This window comes from Hyperolius riggenbachi, chromosome 5 (assembly GCF_040937935.1).
Source record: "Hyperolius riggenbachi isolate aHypRig1 chromosome 5, aHypRig1.pri, whole genome shotgun sequence".
NCBI classification, from domain to species: domain Eukaryota; kingdom Metazoa; phylum Chordata; class Amphibia; order Anura; family Hyperoliidae; genus Hyperolius; species Hyperolius riggenbachi.
In genome coordinates this window covers 260,522,574-260,540,046 of record NC_090650.1, presented here as the reverse complement: position 1 = coordinate 260,540,046, position 17,473 = coordinate 260,522,574, and the positions used below count along the sequence as shown (strand labels likewise).

The 17,473-nt window shown below is 43.2% G+C and overlaps 1 protein-coding gene across 4 annotated transcripts in view; it reads right to left on the bottom strand.

The window, feature by feature from the left end:
- The window catches only part of RREB1 (ras responsive element binding protein 1), a 128,792-nt gene that overhangs the window by 12,958 nt on the left and 98,361 nt on the right, over positions 1 to 17,473 (bottom strand). For all 4 annotated transcript variants that reach the window (XM_068236850.1, XM_068236852.1, XM_068236851.1 and 1 more), the window contains 2 exons: positions 6,892 to 7,081; positions 1,017 to 3,726 (listed from right to left, as the gene is read on the bottom strand). In XM_068236850.1, the coding sequence (XP_068092951.1) occupies positions 1,017 to 3,726; positions 6,892 to 7,081 (2,900 nt within the window). The remainder of the gene's footprint in view (positions 1 to 1,016; positions 3,727 to 6,891; positions 7,082 to 17,473) is intronic.

The window sequence follows — 17,473 nt, the reverse complement described above, 5'->3', positions numbered from 1 at the left end:
CTGCTTCCGGCCAAAAGGAGTGAGCCATAGTGCCATAGTGAGTAGTGTAATGCGGCCAGCACGTTGCTTGTGGAGGAGAATGTTCTGCACATCTCCTGTTCTGCACTTACACCCTGTCTCCCGTGGTCACACTGTGTGCTGTACATTTGCTCACTGCCCAGGATCTGTTATCTCTCCACTATCCTGTCGAGCAAACAACTTGGATCACCACCACTGCTCAGTAAGGCCTAGTGCACACCAAAACCGCTAGCAGATCCACAAAACGCTAGCAGTTTTGGGTGCGGATGAGTGAGTTTAACCCCAGTGCACACCGGGCGGATCTTGATGCAATCAGCCGGGTGTTCACCGGCCGCATTCACGTGGCTAATGTATCTCTATGGGCTGATGCACACCGGCGGTTTGAGGTTTTAATAAGCAAATCGCAAACGTGCAGCAAGAGGCACGTTTGCGGCTTGGTAAAAACCTCAAACCGCCGGTGTGCACCAGCCCATAGAGATACATTAGCCACGCGGATTTTCAGGCGGATTCGGCCGGCGGATCCGCCCGGTGTGCACTGGGCCTAAGTGACCACTGCCCAGGATCTACTGTGGTACTCAGCTTTGCATTTATTAATACCTGTTATTTGTTTTGGTAAATTCACAATGCAGTAAAATTTATAAACATGACAGAAAATGACATCATACTATCAATTTGATAGTATGATGTCATTTTCTGTCAATGCATTTTTTGTAAATTTTACTGTACTTTGTGAATTTAATGTTAAAGCTTGATTTGAAGAAAATAGTGAAAATCCCAATTTTTGACAGAAAATAAATAAATAAAAAAATAAATAAATAAAAATCGCTATTCAATTTTTTCCTAAAATCGTGCAGGCCTAGTAGGGATATTATATTGTAATAGACTTCAAAGAGGCAATGAATGGTAACATTTTTTTTTCAATGTTCACAATAAAGGGCTGTGAAACAACACCAGTGCAAAATATGAAAAGCAAATGTGTACAAACCAAGATTTCTTACCTGTATGTGTAAGCATGTGTCTTTGCAGGGAACTGGCCCAAGGGAAAACACGAGGGCAGTAAGGACAAGTTATTTTTTGCAAAGAATTGGAGTAAGAGTTCCTCTTTCCCCTTTTTTCTTCCCCACTATCTCTCTCATCCTCGCTGGTACCATTTTTGTCTGTATCCTTAATGTGTTCAGTGGATTGCAGATAAGGGCTGAATTTATTAGTGTCTGTTGTGGCCAACATCTTCTCAACACTTGCAAATTCACCACTTGACTCCAGATCTACACCAGGAGCTATTTTGGGTTTATTTTTTGTTCCTTTTTTTCTACCTCTTTTCTTCGCACCTACAACTAAGGCAGTGGCTGTACTGACATCCGTTGGACTTGCAGTGCCTCCACTAGTCTGGGGTGGGTCACTGAAAGCCATCTGATCTTTCTGATGTCCAACTGCCTTGGGATTAGAAGGTCCAGATTTTTCTGAGGCTGGGATGCTGTTTGCAGGAACCTGAGAAGTTGGTTTTGCGATATCAGTTTTCAATAAAGTAGAAGCAGATGATACAGAAGAAATGATTTGTGCAATGGAGGCCAAGGGTGGTAGTTCTTTAGACACTGGAGGCTTTGGCAAAAGTGGAGGTGGTTTTGGCCTCAATGGGCGAAGGATAGTTCCACTTCCAAGTACAGCAGGAGAAATGATTGGGACAGTCAAATGTACAGGGGTTTTCACTTGTTTGGAATGTGTAATAGTTGAAGCTTTTTCTAAGATTTCATTGGCACTTAAAGAAACTGGGCATGGCTGGCAATTATACAGCGGACTTCCAGTGCTACTTATTTGCTCATGCATCTTTGATAGAAGGTGGGCATTATCATTGTCCTTTTTCATACTTTTAGGCATGGAGAGGTCAATAGGTTCCATGGAGGAATCATAAGCCACAAGAGAGGCGCTGTAGATGTGCTCCTCTTTAACTTGGAAATCACTGGTGTTCTTGTTCTTCTGAGAAAAGTCCAAGGGCTCATCAAGCTCTGTAGGAAAACTGGCAGTAGGTTCAAGTTTAAAAGAGAAAGAAGGTACCCCCCCATGAAGAAAGCCATTTTGTGGTTCCACGTAAGATGCAGTAGGTTTCCGATCCAGGTAAGTGCTTTCCTCCAAGACTGGAGTGTCTGATCTACTTAGGTCTGGACTAGAAGACCCACACAGAACATGATTTTCTATTTCCTTCTCTTGCACATGCTGGTGCTGTTTAAGAATATGGTGGATACAGTTTCTTTTAGCAGAAAAGGTAGTGCCACACTCTTTGCATTGAAATGGCTTCTTTTTCTGAAAGTTGGTGTGGCTTTTCATGTGTATGTGAAGGGCACGGTAGGTTTTCAAGTCTTCCCCACAGCACTTACAAATCGTGTCTGGAGAACAGAGAGCATCCACCATTTCAGATGTATTGGTGGATACATAGTCTATATTCTTCTCTATATCTTTCCTAGTGATTTTGAGGTGCTTCTTACGAAGATGCCGCTCACAGTTTGCCTTAACGGTAAACGGGTACTGGCAGATCTTACAGATGTACGGCCTTTCACCACTGTGGGTTCGGAGATGGCGTATAAGCGCTGCTTTGTCTGCTGCAATATAGTCACATATGTTACATTGGTAAGGTGATATCCCCAAGTGAGTACGTATATGAGCCCTCAAAACACCAGAAAATGTAAACACCTGATCACAGAAACTGCAAGGATACAATACTTTTTTAGTTTGGGCTGCTTTTTTACCATTTGATCCAGAAATTATTGATTTTAGATCCCCTTCGGCAGCCTCTGGTTTGATCTTTGCCTCCAAATCTAAAGGCATAAAGGCTTCTATAATACTGTCCTGTTCTAGCTGGGTTTTAAGGTCTTGCTGACTTAAAGTTTCAGACGTGGATATTTGGGAATTTTGAGCAGAGGAACTGCAAGTGACTCCAGATCTAGACTGCATATATATTGCATTTGTGGCAGATTCCACTGTATTTTTAGTCATTCTTAGCTGTTGGGGAGGAAGACTTGGACTGATGCAGCCAGGAGAAGCCTGTTGGTTGGTAGCTGCAGAAGGAGGTGTTGAGGCAGCAACAACAGACCGAGGGGTCACTGGTGGCTTTGGCTTTATAGGTGGCATATGTTTGAAAGCAGCAGGAGAGGTTTTAGACAAAGGTGGAAGACTGATTTGAGAAGGTGCAGAGGTAGCCATCTTTAATATTTGCTGTATATCTGCTAGTTCTCCAGAGAAGGGTTTCACCACAATACTGTTGTCGGGTTGTATAGTAAATCCTTTTTGGAAAGGCTGCAAAGAAAGCAATTTCAGGTTCTCCCTTGCAGGCGGCAAAACTGTGAAAGGTCCACCCACAGAAGATGCCTCTAAAGGGGATAATTTCAGCATGGTTGTGCCGCTACTAAGCTCATGAGGTAGATTGCTCTTCATTGCCTCGGTTTGTACACCCTGGGCACTTTCCAGTGAACTGTCCTTCTGACTGACTGGCTTGATGTCTTTGGTGTGCTGCAGGCCCAAGGCAGCCATAAAAGCTATCTGGTCTTGGCCACTCTCATGCGGGTGCTCGCTTTCATGCTTCTTGTCAATCTGATCCTTGTGGGTCTCCATGTGCAGCTTCAGAGCAGAGGGCATTGGGAAGGCCTTGTTGCAGACGTCACAAATGAAACTGTGCAATTCACTGATGCATCTTCGTAAGTTAGTCTCACACCAAACCTGTGGCGGTAAAAACAAACAAACAAACAAAAAAAACGACATGTATGTTAGTTTTGTACACTATAAAAAGTATGATCTACTTAACTATGCTTTAGAAATACAAAGTGCTTCATTCACTATACAGTGCTGCTGCGGTGTTTACACAGAAATGCACGCTCCTGTAACTACAGCACGCTGTGAAGTATCACGACTGCGATACTTCACTTATGCAGCCACTACTATATTGATTTACGTTAATTAACATAGTAGTTACTATGTTAAAATAGTAACTACTATGTTGATTAACATAGCAGCAGCCGCACTAGTAAAGTATCGGGGTCGCGATACTTCACAGCATGCGGCAGTTACAGGAGCGTGCACGGCTTTGTAAACAACGCACGCAACTTAAAGATCCTTTTACACTTAACCTCCCTGGTGGTAACCCTGAGCTATGCTCGGGCTCGCCTCCGGGAGCTCAATGTAGAGCAATGGAGTGCAGCAGCATTTTGACTCACCTTCAAGGGGATCCAGACTCAGGCAGCTATTCTACTTCCTCTCTACAGAGGCTCTGAATCACTCAGTTCGACATCAGTGATCTCACTGTAGAGCTAAAGCGCCACCCAGAGGACGGAGAGAAAATTGCAGCACTGGATTCCAGGGAGGTGAGCGAGTGCTGGGGCTGCTGTTGGCATTCGGGCGGGATGATTTTTTTCCTGATTTCAGGTTCTGAAACATGCTGAAAGACCCTAAAATCCGGAAATAATCATACCACCAGGAAGGTTAATCAGTTGCGGTCAGTTATAACTGAAAGACAACTGATTTTCAAAGTAATGCCCATTTGTTCCTGTGGCTCAGTTCCTTCTATACTGGTTTTAACTGAAAGCTTTTTCACAATGCACTGCTATGGAGGAAAAAAAATAAAACCGTACCAACGCACACCAATGCTTTAAGTGTAAAGGGGCCTATTGCTGTTACGCAACACGACCACGCATAGCTTGCATAACGGGCATACGTTGTTTGTATAGTGAATCAAGCCCAATATGTTGTAATACAATATTATGCACACATCTTGCTGATGTGGAGCTAATGTCAGCATAACCACAATCAAATCAAATCAATGCATATAAATAGAATATGGAAACTTGCTATCTTTTAAGCTGCATATCACTCTGGCTATGGATGGGTTAATGTCTATCTGGGTCTAAGGGCAGGCCTGTATTTTTTTTTCTTTTTGTCCACATGCCATGTAAAGCCTTGTGAACTGGGGATTAGGATGATAAGCCCTTTACTGCTATAGAAACCCAAAGAGCATTGCATGTCTTGCTGTGATACACTGCATCTAGCCATTTTGCACAAAACACACAGCTGACCATCCTCCTTTTGTTCTCCATTTTTAAATTGCAGCTTAGTGCAAGCAAAGTAGTATATCTTAGACATATCCCCTCCCAGAGATTAGCTTTACTCCTGATGTTCAACTAATTAGTAATTATTACTTGGGAATAAAACAGATTTAACCAGTGGAGTCTAGATGTAACGTATGCATAATGACTACATTGCACTGCAGGACAGATGGTATGAATTTATTGCTGTCAGGTCTTATTATCAGGGCCACACTGCATACAGCAGCTCACACCTCACGTGTCCCTAAAAGTGTCCTAAAGTGTCCCTATTAACTCAAAACCCTCTACTGCTTATACAGTCTCATTAGGTACACAAACGCTAAAATAGGGTTATATTTAAGGATGCAGAAATTTGGGTACATACATAATCTATTTTAATATTCACTACAAAAACCTCTGTACTAAAAGAAAATGCTATACTGATCAGTGGTCTGTAGTTTCCACATAACCATGTTTAGTACAATCGAGCACTGCTTGCAGTCTTCTGTTCAGTTGTGTACATGCTTGTATTATGATGTTGTATTGCCATTGTTCCTTTTCCTAAATGTGAGGACACAGATTTCCAAATGAATTTAGAAAAAGACTGCAAACAACCCTAAGGGCCCTTTCACACGGTGGTGGTGCGGCGCCGCAAATTGCCGCACTGCTACCGCAGCCTAATGAAGGTCTATGGGGAAGTTCATATTTCCCATGTTACGGTATGCTGCGTCAGAAGTGCCCAATTTAACGCTAGCGCATATCTACATTACCATGCGGCTCTTGCGGCGATCTGCGTTGGCCCAGAAGTTGTGTTAGTCTATGGCGACGCAGCGTTCTTTAAACACATTTGCATTGCGTGGAAGTGTATTTTTACAATCTAGTGGGTTCCAGGCCTAAGGTCAGTGATGACTCACAATCAGATGCAATCAGGTTTTTTGCAGTCTTGATTCATCTTAAATGTTCTTGGTAAATATTAATATGTACTCAATTAAGTGCATTTAATTCTTGGTATAGATTTTTTACTGGTAAAGTTGAACTCATGGTAGCAATCCAAAGCAAAGCATATATTTAAGGGCAAGTAAAAACAATGGAAGGAGCGCAACAAGAATGTGGTTGCCGCTATGAGGTGGGCTGGTTCCAAAGCCCCAAGGTAAAAGATCAAAACCGCAAAGTACCTCAGCGCAAAGTCAGACCGCTCTGCTGTAAGCAGAGGTTCAGGAATAATAATCAGAGCAGTACCTGTATCGGTAGTTTCCCACCTCAGGATCCACACAGTGTGCCCAGGAGTGTTAAGATACTTGCTGTAATCCCGACATCCAAAGGTTAACTGCTGGGTTTAGCAGCAGCGCCGTTCGAGCTCCGCTCTCTGGTGCAGCTGGATAGCCTCCCCGGTCACGTGACTGCCCGAACTTTCGGCTTCCGTTCTCCTGCGTGTCAAGCTGGTTGTCGGTGGCTGCTGACTGAATGTCAGAGTAATGCAGCGCTCAGAGCTGTAAAAGAGTAAGCGGCAATATTGCAGCTTACTCTTTTACACCAGGGAGGCTATCCAGCTGCACCAGAGAGCGGAGCTCGTCCGGCGAACGGCGCTGCTGCTAAACCCAGCAGTTAGCCTTTGGATGTCTGGATTACAGCAAGTATCTTAACACTTCTGGGCCTGAACCTCTGCTTACAGCAGGAGCGGTCTGACTTTGCACTGAGGTACTTTGCTGTTTTGATATATTTAAGGGCAAGTTCAGATTTGAAAGTCCATCGTCTTACTGACAACACACACGATAATGAAGGGAGATATTATTAAGAGGGTACGTACCTGAGAAATGACAGGAAACTTCTCACAAGAGAAGTCAGTAAAGCCCAAGTCATTAAAGCCTGCCGGAATGGAGGGGTTGTTCTGGATGAAAGGCTTTCCGGATGGGTCTTTGGGGAGTAACTTGTGGATTGTAGCATTGTGGCGCAGTAGACCCCGGTGGGTGCGAAATGAAATGCAACAAATGTCACACCTGCAAGTTTGAAAGAAAATAATTAAAATAATATAAATTAATGATAAATAAATAAAATGATGAAATAGGTGTAAAACCTCATTTTCTGCATTCAGAATGTACTCTCTTGACATTAAAGGGATACTTAAGTCAAATAAAAAAAATGAGTTTTACTCACCTGGGGCTTCCCTCAGCCCCCTGCAGCTGTCCGGTGCCCTCGCAGCATCGCTCCGAACCTCCTGTCCCCGCCGGCGGCTGCTTCCAGTTTCGGCGACAGCCACCGACAGCCTGGGAACGCGAGTGATTCTTCGCGTTCCCAGCCACAATAGCACCCTCTATGCTGTTATGGCAGCCTTCTTGCCGCAATAACAGCATAGAGGGCGCTATTGTGGCTGGGCACACGAAAAATCACTCGCGTTCCCAGCCTGTCGGCGGCTGTCGCCGAAACTATAAGCAGCCGCCAGCGGGGACAGGATGATCGGAGCGATGCTGTGAGAGCACCGAACAGCAGCAGGGGGCTGAGGGAAGCCCCAGGTGAGTAAAACTCATTTTTTTTATTTGACTTAAGTATCCCTTTAAAGCCCCCATTGCTGCCAGCTCCCTCTCCATCCCAAGAAGTACATAAAAAAAAAAAAAAACACCACATACTAAATACTATTAAATACTTTTCTTTTGCTGAAAACCAGGATGGTCATGTGACCATCATTGTTCCATGTCCTCATCCTTCATCTTGCGCTCGTCGATTCGCGTCGACTCGATTATTTCCAACATGTCCGATTCGCGTTTCGATCGATCGTTAGGTCGATTTGGTATACTTTACATGTAAATCGACCTAACAATCATCGAAATGCGCTCAGAAATAATAGAGTCGACGCCAATCGACGGGCGCATCGAGTGCAGGAACGCGAAGTGTGTATCCAGCATTAGGGCTGGTGCACATGTGCGTTGCTGTCAGTTTTGAAGCACTGTACATTGTTTGCAATCTGCAAAGTACCATGAAAGGCATTTACAGTGCAGTAACCTGTTGTTGTACAGTGCGTTATAATGCGTCTACAGATATTTTTGCGGACATTGCATGCTAAAAATGCATGTGTTTTAGTGAACACTAACGTGCATGGTACGTGTTAAACACACACATGAATGTGTCAGATAGTGTGAACAAAGCTTTAGTCAAATCTAAGGTCTATTCAATTAAAAAGACTTGCTTATACATGGTGGTCTTAAAGCGGTATTGTCACCATAAAAATCAAATTTCAACAGCAACTGGTCTGAGTGTATTAAGTGATAAAGATGCTATTCCTGCATTCAAAACTTTTTCTGCTGTTATGGTTTGTAGTCATCACATATTTTAGGAGCACTGGCCCTAGTGCCAAAAAGTTGAATGCTGGGAGTTCTTTTGAATGCCGGGAGTTTTTTTTATCTATAATATATTCCTCCTCTTCCATTTATTTCCCTGCCTAGCTGATCACTTCTGTTTACAAGCAAGGCTGAGGTGACTCAGTGATTGGATGTGTAAATAAAAAAAGACTCTGGGAGGAGGGCAGCTAATGAATACACAATGGGCAAGAGAGGGGGGGGGGGAGGGGGGGAGTGGAGGTAACAAGAGTCAGGGAGGATATGATGTCAGCATTAGCTTGGCAAAATGGCCACTGCCTAGAATTGGATTTTCTGCTTTTCCTTTGTAAAATTCACAGGAATCATTAAGTGGATAGCACGATACATCTGTTATGTAAGTAGAAGTAGTATTTATCTACCTATATATATATATATGTATATATATATATATATATATATATATATATATATATATATATATATATATATATATATATATATATATATATATATATATATATATATATGTGTGTGTTTTTTATTTCTAGCTTAGCATGGGTGTCACTTGTTCTTTAACAAACGCATGCATTTCTTTTGTTAAATAGGAAGCAATGGGCTGGTAGTTGATTATCATCACAAGTACAAAGTGGCATATTAAGTGTTATGCACTTCATTTGATGAGTGAAAAGTTTCAAGTCTTTCATGTTATCTTTAACAATGGGATCACAAAGTATTTCAATATAAAAGAAAAGAGAAATGGAAACTGCTGTTTGGCAGTGCTCCTGTCACAATACATAGGCACGGCAGGATTACTAAGAACCGGTTCACACAGCCGGTGTCAGCAGGTCGTTTCGGTGTGCTGAAAACGAGCAGAAAAAGTTTTGCTTCGGTTCCCGGCATTCTGGCGTCACATTTTGAGCTCCGCTTAGGTGGACATGGAACCACAAACGCAGCCGACGGTCAAGGCTACATGCAGTGTCTTGGAAAACTCAATCGATCATGGTGCAAACTCAATCACTGCCAACCACCAGCAAACGGATTGAGATGAATGCTGCGGATCATCTCAGTGGATCCCGGCAGTAAACAACATGCACAGTCACCGGCAGTGTACCCTCTGAACTGGCCCTTATACTAATGATAAATGTTTTTAAAATGCACCCTTACTAGCCACCTTGCTGTAGTAGAGCTTCTAGCCCCACCACACTGTGCCTATGGGATGGTATTTCAATGAAAACTAAAGCAGGATTTTAGAGGCAAGTTGGGCAGGAAGGGGTGGGGCAAGATAAGGAGCATACTCCTAAGCACAAAGCATGGTTATATTGCTAATCTAATATTAAACTGATTTTATTCCTGGCCATGTGACAGTCATAAGGAATATTTACGTTACAAGCAAAACCTTAAAGTTAGCAGTCAATTTTCCTATACTTTTACTGTATGATGTGCTGTATGCCTTCATTAAGTTGTTCTACCATACTTGGCAGGCAGTCAGGTAGTCAGACTCATGGAACCACAGGGCCATCTATTTTGGGGTGTGTAAACCAGATCTAACCAAAAGGTAAACAAGTAACCTTTTTGACAGCGTAGCACTAAGGTTTGCTATAATCTGTGTGAAAGCCATCAACTATTTTAGTCTACATTTAAAAATGCAGTTTTGATCTAATCACTGCAATGTTCTACATGCCCAAATAGCAATGTTTAAGGCACGCTGCCTTCTAAATGTACTGGGCAGTGCTGAAGCAGCATGTGTTGTCTCTTTCTCATGGGGACCGCCCTCCCGCTGTCTTCAAATTCTAAAAATAACTTTATTTGCTTTTAACACTGTAAACAGTAAATGTACACATGCTATAATAAACTGTTGTCCCTCCTCCTCACACCATGGAAGCAGTCATGCTGCTCTAGTATAACATACTGGGTAGTCTGTACAGCACTCAGCCCCAAAACCTTGCCAGAGGGATTGAGTCCCAATCCTCATTGTGCACAAGTTCACACCTTTAGTTCTGCCTTTCTCTTAGATTAAAAGATTTACAGTTGAAGCTGGCGGAAAGGTGGAGGGCAGGGCAGCTAGCTGGTCATTGCCATGACAGAAGTGATTTGACAGTAGTGTGAGAACCTTAAGGTGCACATTCATGATCCAATTTCACAAACTATACACCATCCAATCTAATTGTTGTGATCAATTGGAAACGATCATTCTGGTTCACCAATGAGAGACAAAATGATAAACAATCCAATCAGACTAGCAACCGCTTGAAAATTCAGATCGATGGAGCAATCAATTGATGACAAGCTATCATCGATAGTTCGTACTATTGACCGTATAGAAGACGTTAATTGGCACCTTTACCTGGCTTAAGACTGCAGATTGGCTTATAGAGTTTAGCCTGTCTAATTCCCCCTCATCTGTGTCTAATCACGAGTTGTAATTTGATCTCTCCCGTCAGCTGACGGCCATGGCAGATCAACCAATTTGAAAGCACAGGATGTTAACAATATGTCTGCTTCCATGAAACCAGGAAGTAGGCACACTGCAGATTTATTGCAGGATTTCTATCAGCTGTAACAAAGAAATGTTTTTCTTTAAAAGTTATTACGCTGTTGCTTATTTTTTAGAGCAAAGAGGAATTTCTAAGTTCAGGTCCGCCTTAAATACTCGCACGTTGCCATAGACTTAAATGACTTCCGGTCTGATGCAGGAGCCGCACGGCAACGTAGGTATGGTTGGGAGTTAAAGAGGGCACTTGCGGCGCAGCGTACTACAATGTGGGCAGTATAAAGTACCCCACAGACTAACATTAGGGTGCGGTAAATTTACCGCGCCGCCCCAGTGTGAAAGGGCCCTCAGGATTGGGCCATCACAGAAACATAGTAATGAGTACAGCAAATCAGGATTCATAGAAGAGGATAGAGAAAAATGGAAATATAATTTTAATGAAAGGTAAAACGTAAGGTACACTTTGATTTTTAAGATGGGGTTACATGACATCAAACCATAATGCAAAAGACAAGCATAATGCACAAATCAGCTGACAATCTAGCATTGTGCATACAAATGTGTTTAGTAATATGCAGATTATTTTATTTTGCTGCAACTGCTAGTGGTAGTTCTGTAGTAGATTTACTACCAACCCCAATCCCATCCCCCAAGACTACGGGCAGCATTATTATTGGAGTCCTCTTTCCCACAGGGGGTGTCACAAAAGGAAAACAAATCCTTGCTATACCTAGAGGCTTGTAATAAAAACCTCTCAGGCCAGCATTCAACACCTGTTGACGTGTCTTCAAATTCAGAAGGCCAAACTGCAGACAAGCATGAAAAGACATCAGGGAGAAACATTTGGAGCTGTCCTTGTCACAAAGACGCTTTACTTCAAGCCAGTCATACCCTACAAGTCTCCTGCATCTTTTCTGTAAGCTGCTCTTCAAGGACATGGCAGGTCATTGTAAATCCATCCCAATTGTCCTATAGGCAGCCATTAGCCAGCATCTGAGCTTAGCACATCATCTGCTAGCCCATAGGATTCTTACCTTGTACATTTCTAGAAACACCATCAACACACTCTTTAGGGGAGAAATGATACATAAGTGTTTCTCATATGATTTTTACACTGCTTGCAGTACACTGTGCCCAGACTAATTTCAACACACATCTTCATAGCAGAACTGAATGCTTGCATTAGTTGTATTAAAAAAGTCTGGGTGGTACCAGCTGATCACTTTATGTTGAGATGATCCCTTGACAGCCTTGTTCACATTGCGTTCGGCTTGCGTGTACGTCTGCAGTGGACCCCCCCACTTTCTTAAAGCGTTTTCTGGTGATTTTCTATGTGTTCGCTCGTTTTAGGGGGCGTTTTTGTAAGCGCTTTTGCAGAGCACTTTTGAGCCGTACAAAATAAATATAATTTATTTAAAAAAAAATGCTCACGCAATCGCTTGCCAAAGCGATTCTGTGAGCGTTTTGAGTTTTTCCTATACCTTCCATTGAGGCAAATCGCCTAAAAAATGGCCCAAGCACCGCTTTCCTAAGCGGATCACAAACGAACCCCTCAGATATAAACTCTCTCATAGAGAATCATTGTACAAGCATTATCCTACGGCAGTAAGAAGTTTGGGAACAGCATCTTTAGACCCTATTCACACTCAAAAGTGCAAAACGCCGGCGATTACCACTGGAGTTTTGCGGGAGTGATTTTTCCACGATTACACACGGAAAAAATCACTGGACACTGTGTCGATTTTTCCACGATCGCGTTTAGCGCTTCTATAGCACTGAAACGCGATTGCAGGGAAATCGCCTGAAAATGGTGCAGGCTACGCATTTGCCGATTTGCGTTAATCGCCCAAGTAATAAATGGGCCCATAGGGTTTAAAGTGAATGGGTAACCTTTTAAAAATAAAAAAAGTCAGATACTCACCTAAGGAGAGGGTAGGCTCGGGCCTAATGAGACTTCCCTCTCCTCTCCCGGTGCCCGCTCCCCCTCAGGATCCCCCGTAGCAGTATTCGACCAGTTCGGTCAAATACTGTCACTTCTGCCGCTGAAGGGAGGTTTCGGAAGTCAGAAGACTTCCTTACCCTCTATGACGCACTCGCGCGTGCGTGGTATGGAGCGGCCCGTCTTCGGGAGCCCGAGTGCTCCCAAAGACTTCCGAAGTCCCCCGCAGTGGGGGATTTGAACGGAGGATCCACCGGGCACCGGGAGAGGAGAGGGAAGGCTCATTAGGACCGAGCCTTCCCTCCCCTTAGGTGAGTATCTGACTTTTTTTTTTTTAAATGGTACCCATTGGCTTTAATAACACTAGTGCTTTAAAAAGCGCTAGCGTTTGAGCGTTTTGCCGGAGATTTCGGTGTGAATGGGGCCTTAGTGTAATGTAGTGTGGTCAGCACTAGGGATGGTCAATGAGATGCAAATAATTTTAATGCAGGATTATGCAAATGTTGTATGCAAATTTATAAATCTTGAAAATGGGCCAATAAAGTTTTACCTCAGCAGGATTTGATTGGTTCATTTTAAAGGACAACTGAAGTGAGAAGAATATGGAGGCTGCCATATTTATTTCCTTTTAAATAATACCACTTCCCTGGCAGCCCTGCTGGTCTATTTCACTGAAGTAGCGTCTGAATCTCACCAGAAACAGGCATGCAGCTAATCTTGTCAGATCTGACAATAATGCCAGAAACATCTGATCTACTGCATGCTTGTTCAGGGTCTATGGCTAAATGTATTCGAGGCAGAGGATCAGCAGGACAGCCAGGCAACTGGTATTGCTTAAAAGGGAATAGATATGGCAGCCTCCATATAACTCTCACTTCAGTTGTCCTTTAAAGCTGCATACATTTGCATTCTAAATTTGCATCAACTGGAAATGATATGCATCTCATTGACCATCCCTAGTCAGCTTTGCACCAGGAAGCAACGTGGGTGACTGTGCTCTGCGGTACAATGCATGGCTCCTGCATAGCGCTAGCATTAGCAAGCTCAAATACTCCTAATGCACACAATGAGATTTTCTGGCAGATCGATTATTTCCAACATGTCCGATTGATCTTCCATAGACGTGAACAGCAAATCGATCGGAAATCAGATCGGACATGTTGGAAATAATCGGTCTGGCAAGAGATCTGCCAGAAAATCTTATTGTGTGTATTAGGCATTACTCTATCCTCAGTTACAACATCCCCTGCTTATTACAGATCTGCTGATGGTAGTTTATTATATTTAAATTAAAACAATATCTGCTCATTTTTTGCTGGGTGGTTTTGATTCTACCTTCGATGCTGGTCTCAAAGTGTAAAGCTAGGAAAGCACTGTAAGGCCTGGTGCACACCAAAACCTGCTAGCAGATCCGCAAAGTGCTAGCAGATTTTGAATCGCTTTTTTTTATTTTTATGAGGCGTTTTGCGGATTGCTGCTGCGGATTTCAGTGTACCATATTTCATATATCGTTACAGTAAAGCCGTTACTGAATAGCTTCTGTAACAAAAACACCTGCAAATCCGCTCTGAACTGCCGTTTTTCAGAGCGGTTTGCGTTTTTCCTATACTTTACATTGGAGGCATAAACGCCTCCGCAATCCAAAAAATGCCTCACCCCGGGAGTATGTGTTTCAGCAAAACGCCTCCCGCTCTGGTGTGAACCACCCCATTGAGATACATTAACCAAGCGTATCCGCACTCGCTCGGTGTGCATCAGCCCTATTTTTCCTAGTGCAAGCATTAGATTTGATGAAACATCAAATCTAACAACAATCTATTCAAATCTATTACTATTAAATTGGACATGTCTGTTCTGTGTCCAAGCCATGCCAGCAATACAGAATTCACAGCCTTGGATCTGTGCAGTGCATCAAGAGGAAGGTACGTCATGCAGGTGCATCATGGGTTTATTTTAAATCATTTTATTCAGTTAAGGTTTACTCTAAGCCCACACAAACTACTTGAGCAAAGTTACTGTTTTTACTATTATATATTATGAACTGTAATTTACTAAGTATGTTTACTCTGGACCTGAACTCTCTGCTCTAAAAGATAAGCAACAGCATAATAACTTTTAAAGAAAAACATTTCTTTGTTACAGCTGATACAAATCCTGCAATTCACCTGCAGCATGCCTACTTCCTGCTTTCATGGAAGCAGACATAGGGTTAACATCCTGCATTTACAAATTAGTTGCTCTGCTGAGTTAGCCAGCTGATAGATCAAATTACACTTGTGATTAGTCACAGATGAAGAGGGGGAATTAAACAGGCTAAACGCTCTAAATACATACAGGGTGCGTTTTTTCTGTTTCCTTCTGTGCAAGAGTTCAGGTCCACTTTAACAATATGAACAAGATTTTTTTTTCACTTTACAGGGTAAGGATTATAGACCAAAGGTCTGTGATTTAGTACAGGCTGGCCAGTGTAGAATAGCTCTGTAAGAAGCAGGTATCTACAGCATAAATACAAGCCAGCACCGGACTATAGTCTGTTTTTCAGCATCAAGTTGTCCCTAGCCTGTGTAGTTTGTATTATCCATTCAACAAGATCGGCAGGCAGAGAAAGCACAGAGTGTGAATGGTACAGTATTAACAGGTCGGTCATCTTAACATTTGTATCCCTATTAGACAACTCCAGTTATGTAACAGTTCAAAGTGGGTAGGAAACATCTGCGTTCTCTTGCGGATTTTTCAATTAATGATCCAATTAAGTTTACAGCGGAGACATTCAGCCTCCAGGCACTATAATTTAACAACCATTTAGCTCCTCTGCTGGGCGATTCTAAAGCTCTGGAGACCAGGGTGTTATTAATATGGTGTACACAATAAGGCACGTATGAAGCACAATTCCAGAGATACACAATAGCTATGCAGGAGATTTCCTGGATGTCAACTTGCACTCTACACAAGGCTGGAAATGTACTTCTATGATCGCCCACCAATCCCACTTTTCTTCCTGCTTTTATGGTCAAATGGGAGACGTCTCCCCTGTCTCTGAGAACTGACATCACACAGCTGTGCTGGATAGGGCTGCTGAAGGACAGAGGCAGCTCCCTCCCTTACTACTGACACGGTGGGCTCTGCAAATTTCCAGCAGCACAGCCAACAAGCCATGGTAGCAGCTCATTGCTCTAAAGCACCTCTCACAACATCCAGGAGAGTTTAGCTCTGATTTCAGCCCTCCTACAACATCACATGACGGAAGAAGAGCTAACGGGAATGAAAAAGTAATGGCAATCCAAATTGCTGACAAATTTCTGAGTTCTTAACGGCTAATGAACAGAAAGATTAGCACTTTTACCCTTTTTGTAGCATAAAAGCTTTAAAGCTGAGTTGAAGACAACTAGGAAGCATAACTAGTAAAAGTAGCCAGTACTGCCTTTATATCAGCTGCAGGTAACTTCCTGTACAGCAGTACTCAGAATGGAATAGGAAGGGCCAGCACTGTTGGGTGCTTCTGTATTACACAGGGCTGTCATTCTAGGAGGAGGATTTTGTAGGTCTGAAGAACAGTGGACACTGGGAAGCTTAAAATGAACTGGAATCCACTGCTGTCACCAAGGAGACTAGTAGATTTGTAGCACTGGGATACTGGGAGAAGAGGTGATAAGCTTGCCTTTTTTAAACCCAAAATGATGGTAACTGCTAGCCATTTATGGAGAGACTGAACTGAACACACGCTCAACTGAAGTCTTTTTAAATGTCGGACAAACTTCAGATTTCACCCTGTTGGGCGACAATTGTGTGCAAAAATGTAGCCAAACGACAGGACATGCAACAGATTTTTGACTGATCTGTCTGGCGGACCAACTCACACAACTGTTGGGCAGATATAATGCAGCTGCCCATGTGTCTACAATGTTAGAACGACATTGTTCTACTGAATGCAGGCATACTGTGCATACTGTCGTTTCTGCTTGTGCGCGCAGCATTTAAATGAGTTGGTCGTTTGCAGTATCGGTGTGGGAAAAAAGACTTGTCCTTTCAACAAAGTCACCAGTCGCTTCTGCCACGTCGGCCGTGTGTTTTCTGCGACTTTTGTTTGGCACGTGAACAAGCCTTAAAGAGGAGCTGTAGTGAAAATAACATAACAAATAAAATTGCATATTGTTTATAATATTAATTTAGGCTACTTTTACACCAAGACGTTGCGTTTTAGGGGACGTTATGGTCGCATAACGTGCCCCTAATGCAACCTATGGTGGTGTTGAAGTTGGACATCAGATTAACCACCCTGGCGTTCTGATAAGATCGCCAGGGCGGCTGCGGGAGGGTTTTTTTTAAATAAAAAAAAAAACTATTCCATGCAGCCAACTGAAAGTTGGCTGCATGAAAGCCCACTAGAGGGCGCTCCGGATGCGTTCTTCTGATCGCCTTCGGCGGCCAGAAGTAACACGGAAGGCCGCAATGAGCGGCCTTCCGTGTTTCGCTTACCTCGTCGCCATGGCGACGAGCGGAGTGACGTCATGGACGTCAGCCGACGTCCTGACGTCAGCCGCCTCCGATCCAGCCCTTAGCGCTGGCCGGAACTGTTTGTTCCGGCTACGCTGGGCTCGGGCGGCTGGGGGGACCCTCTTTCACCGCTGCACACGGCGGATCGCCGTGC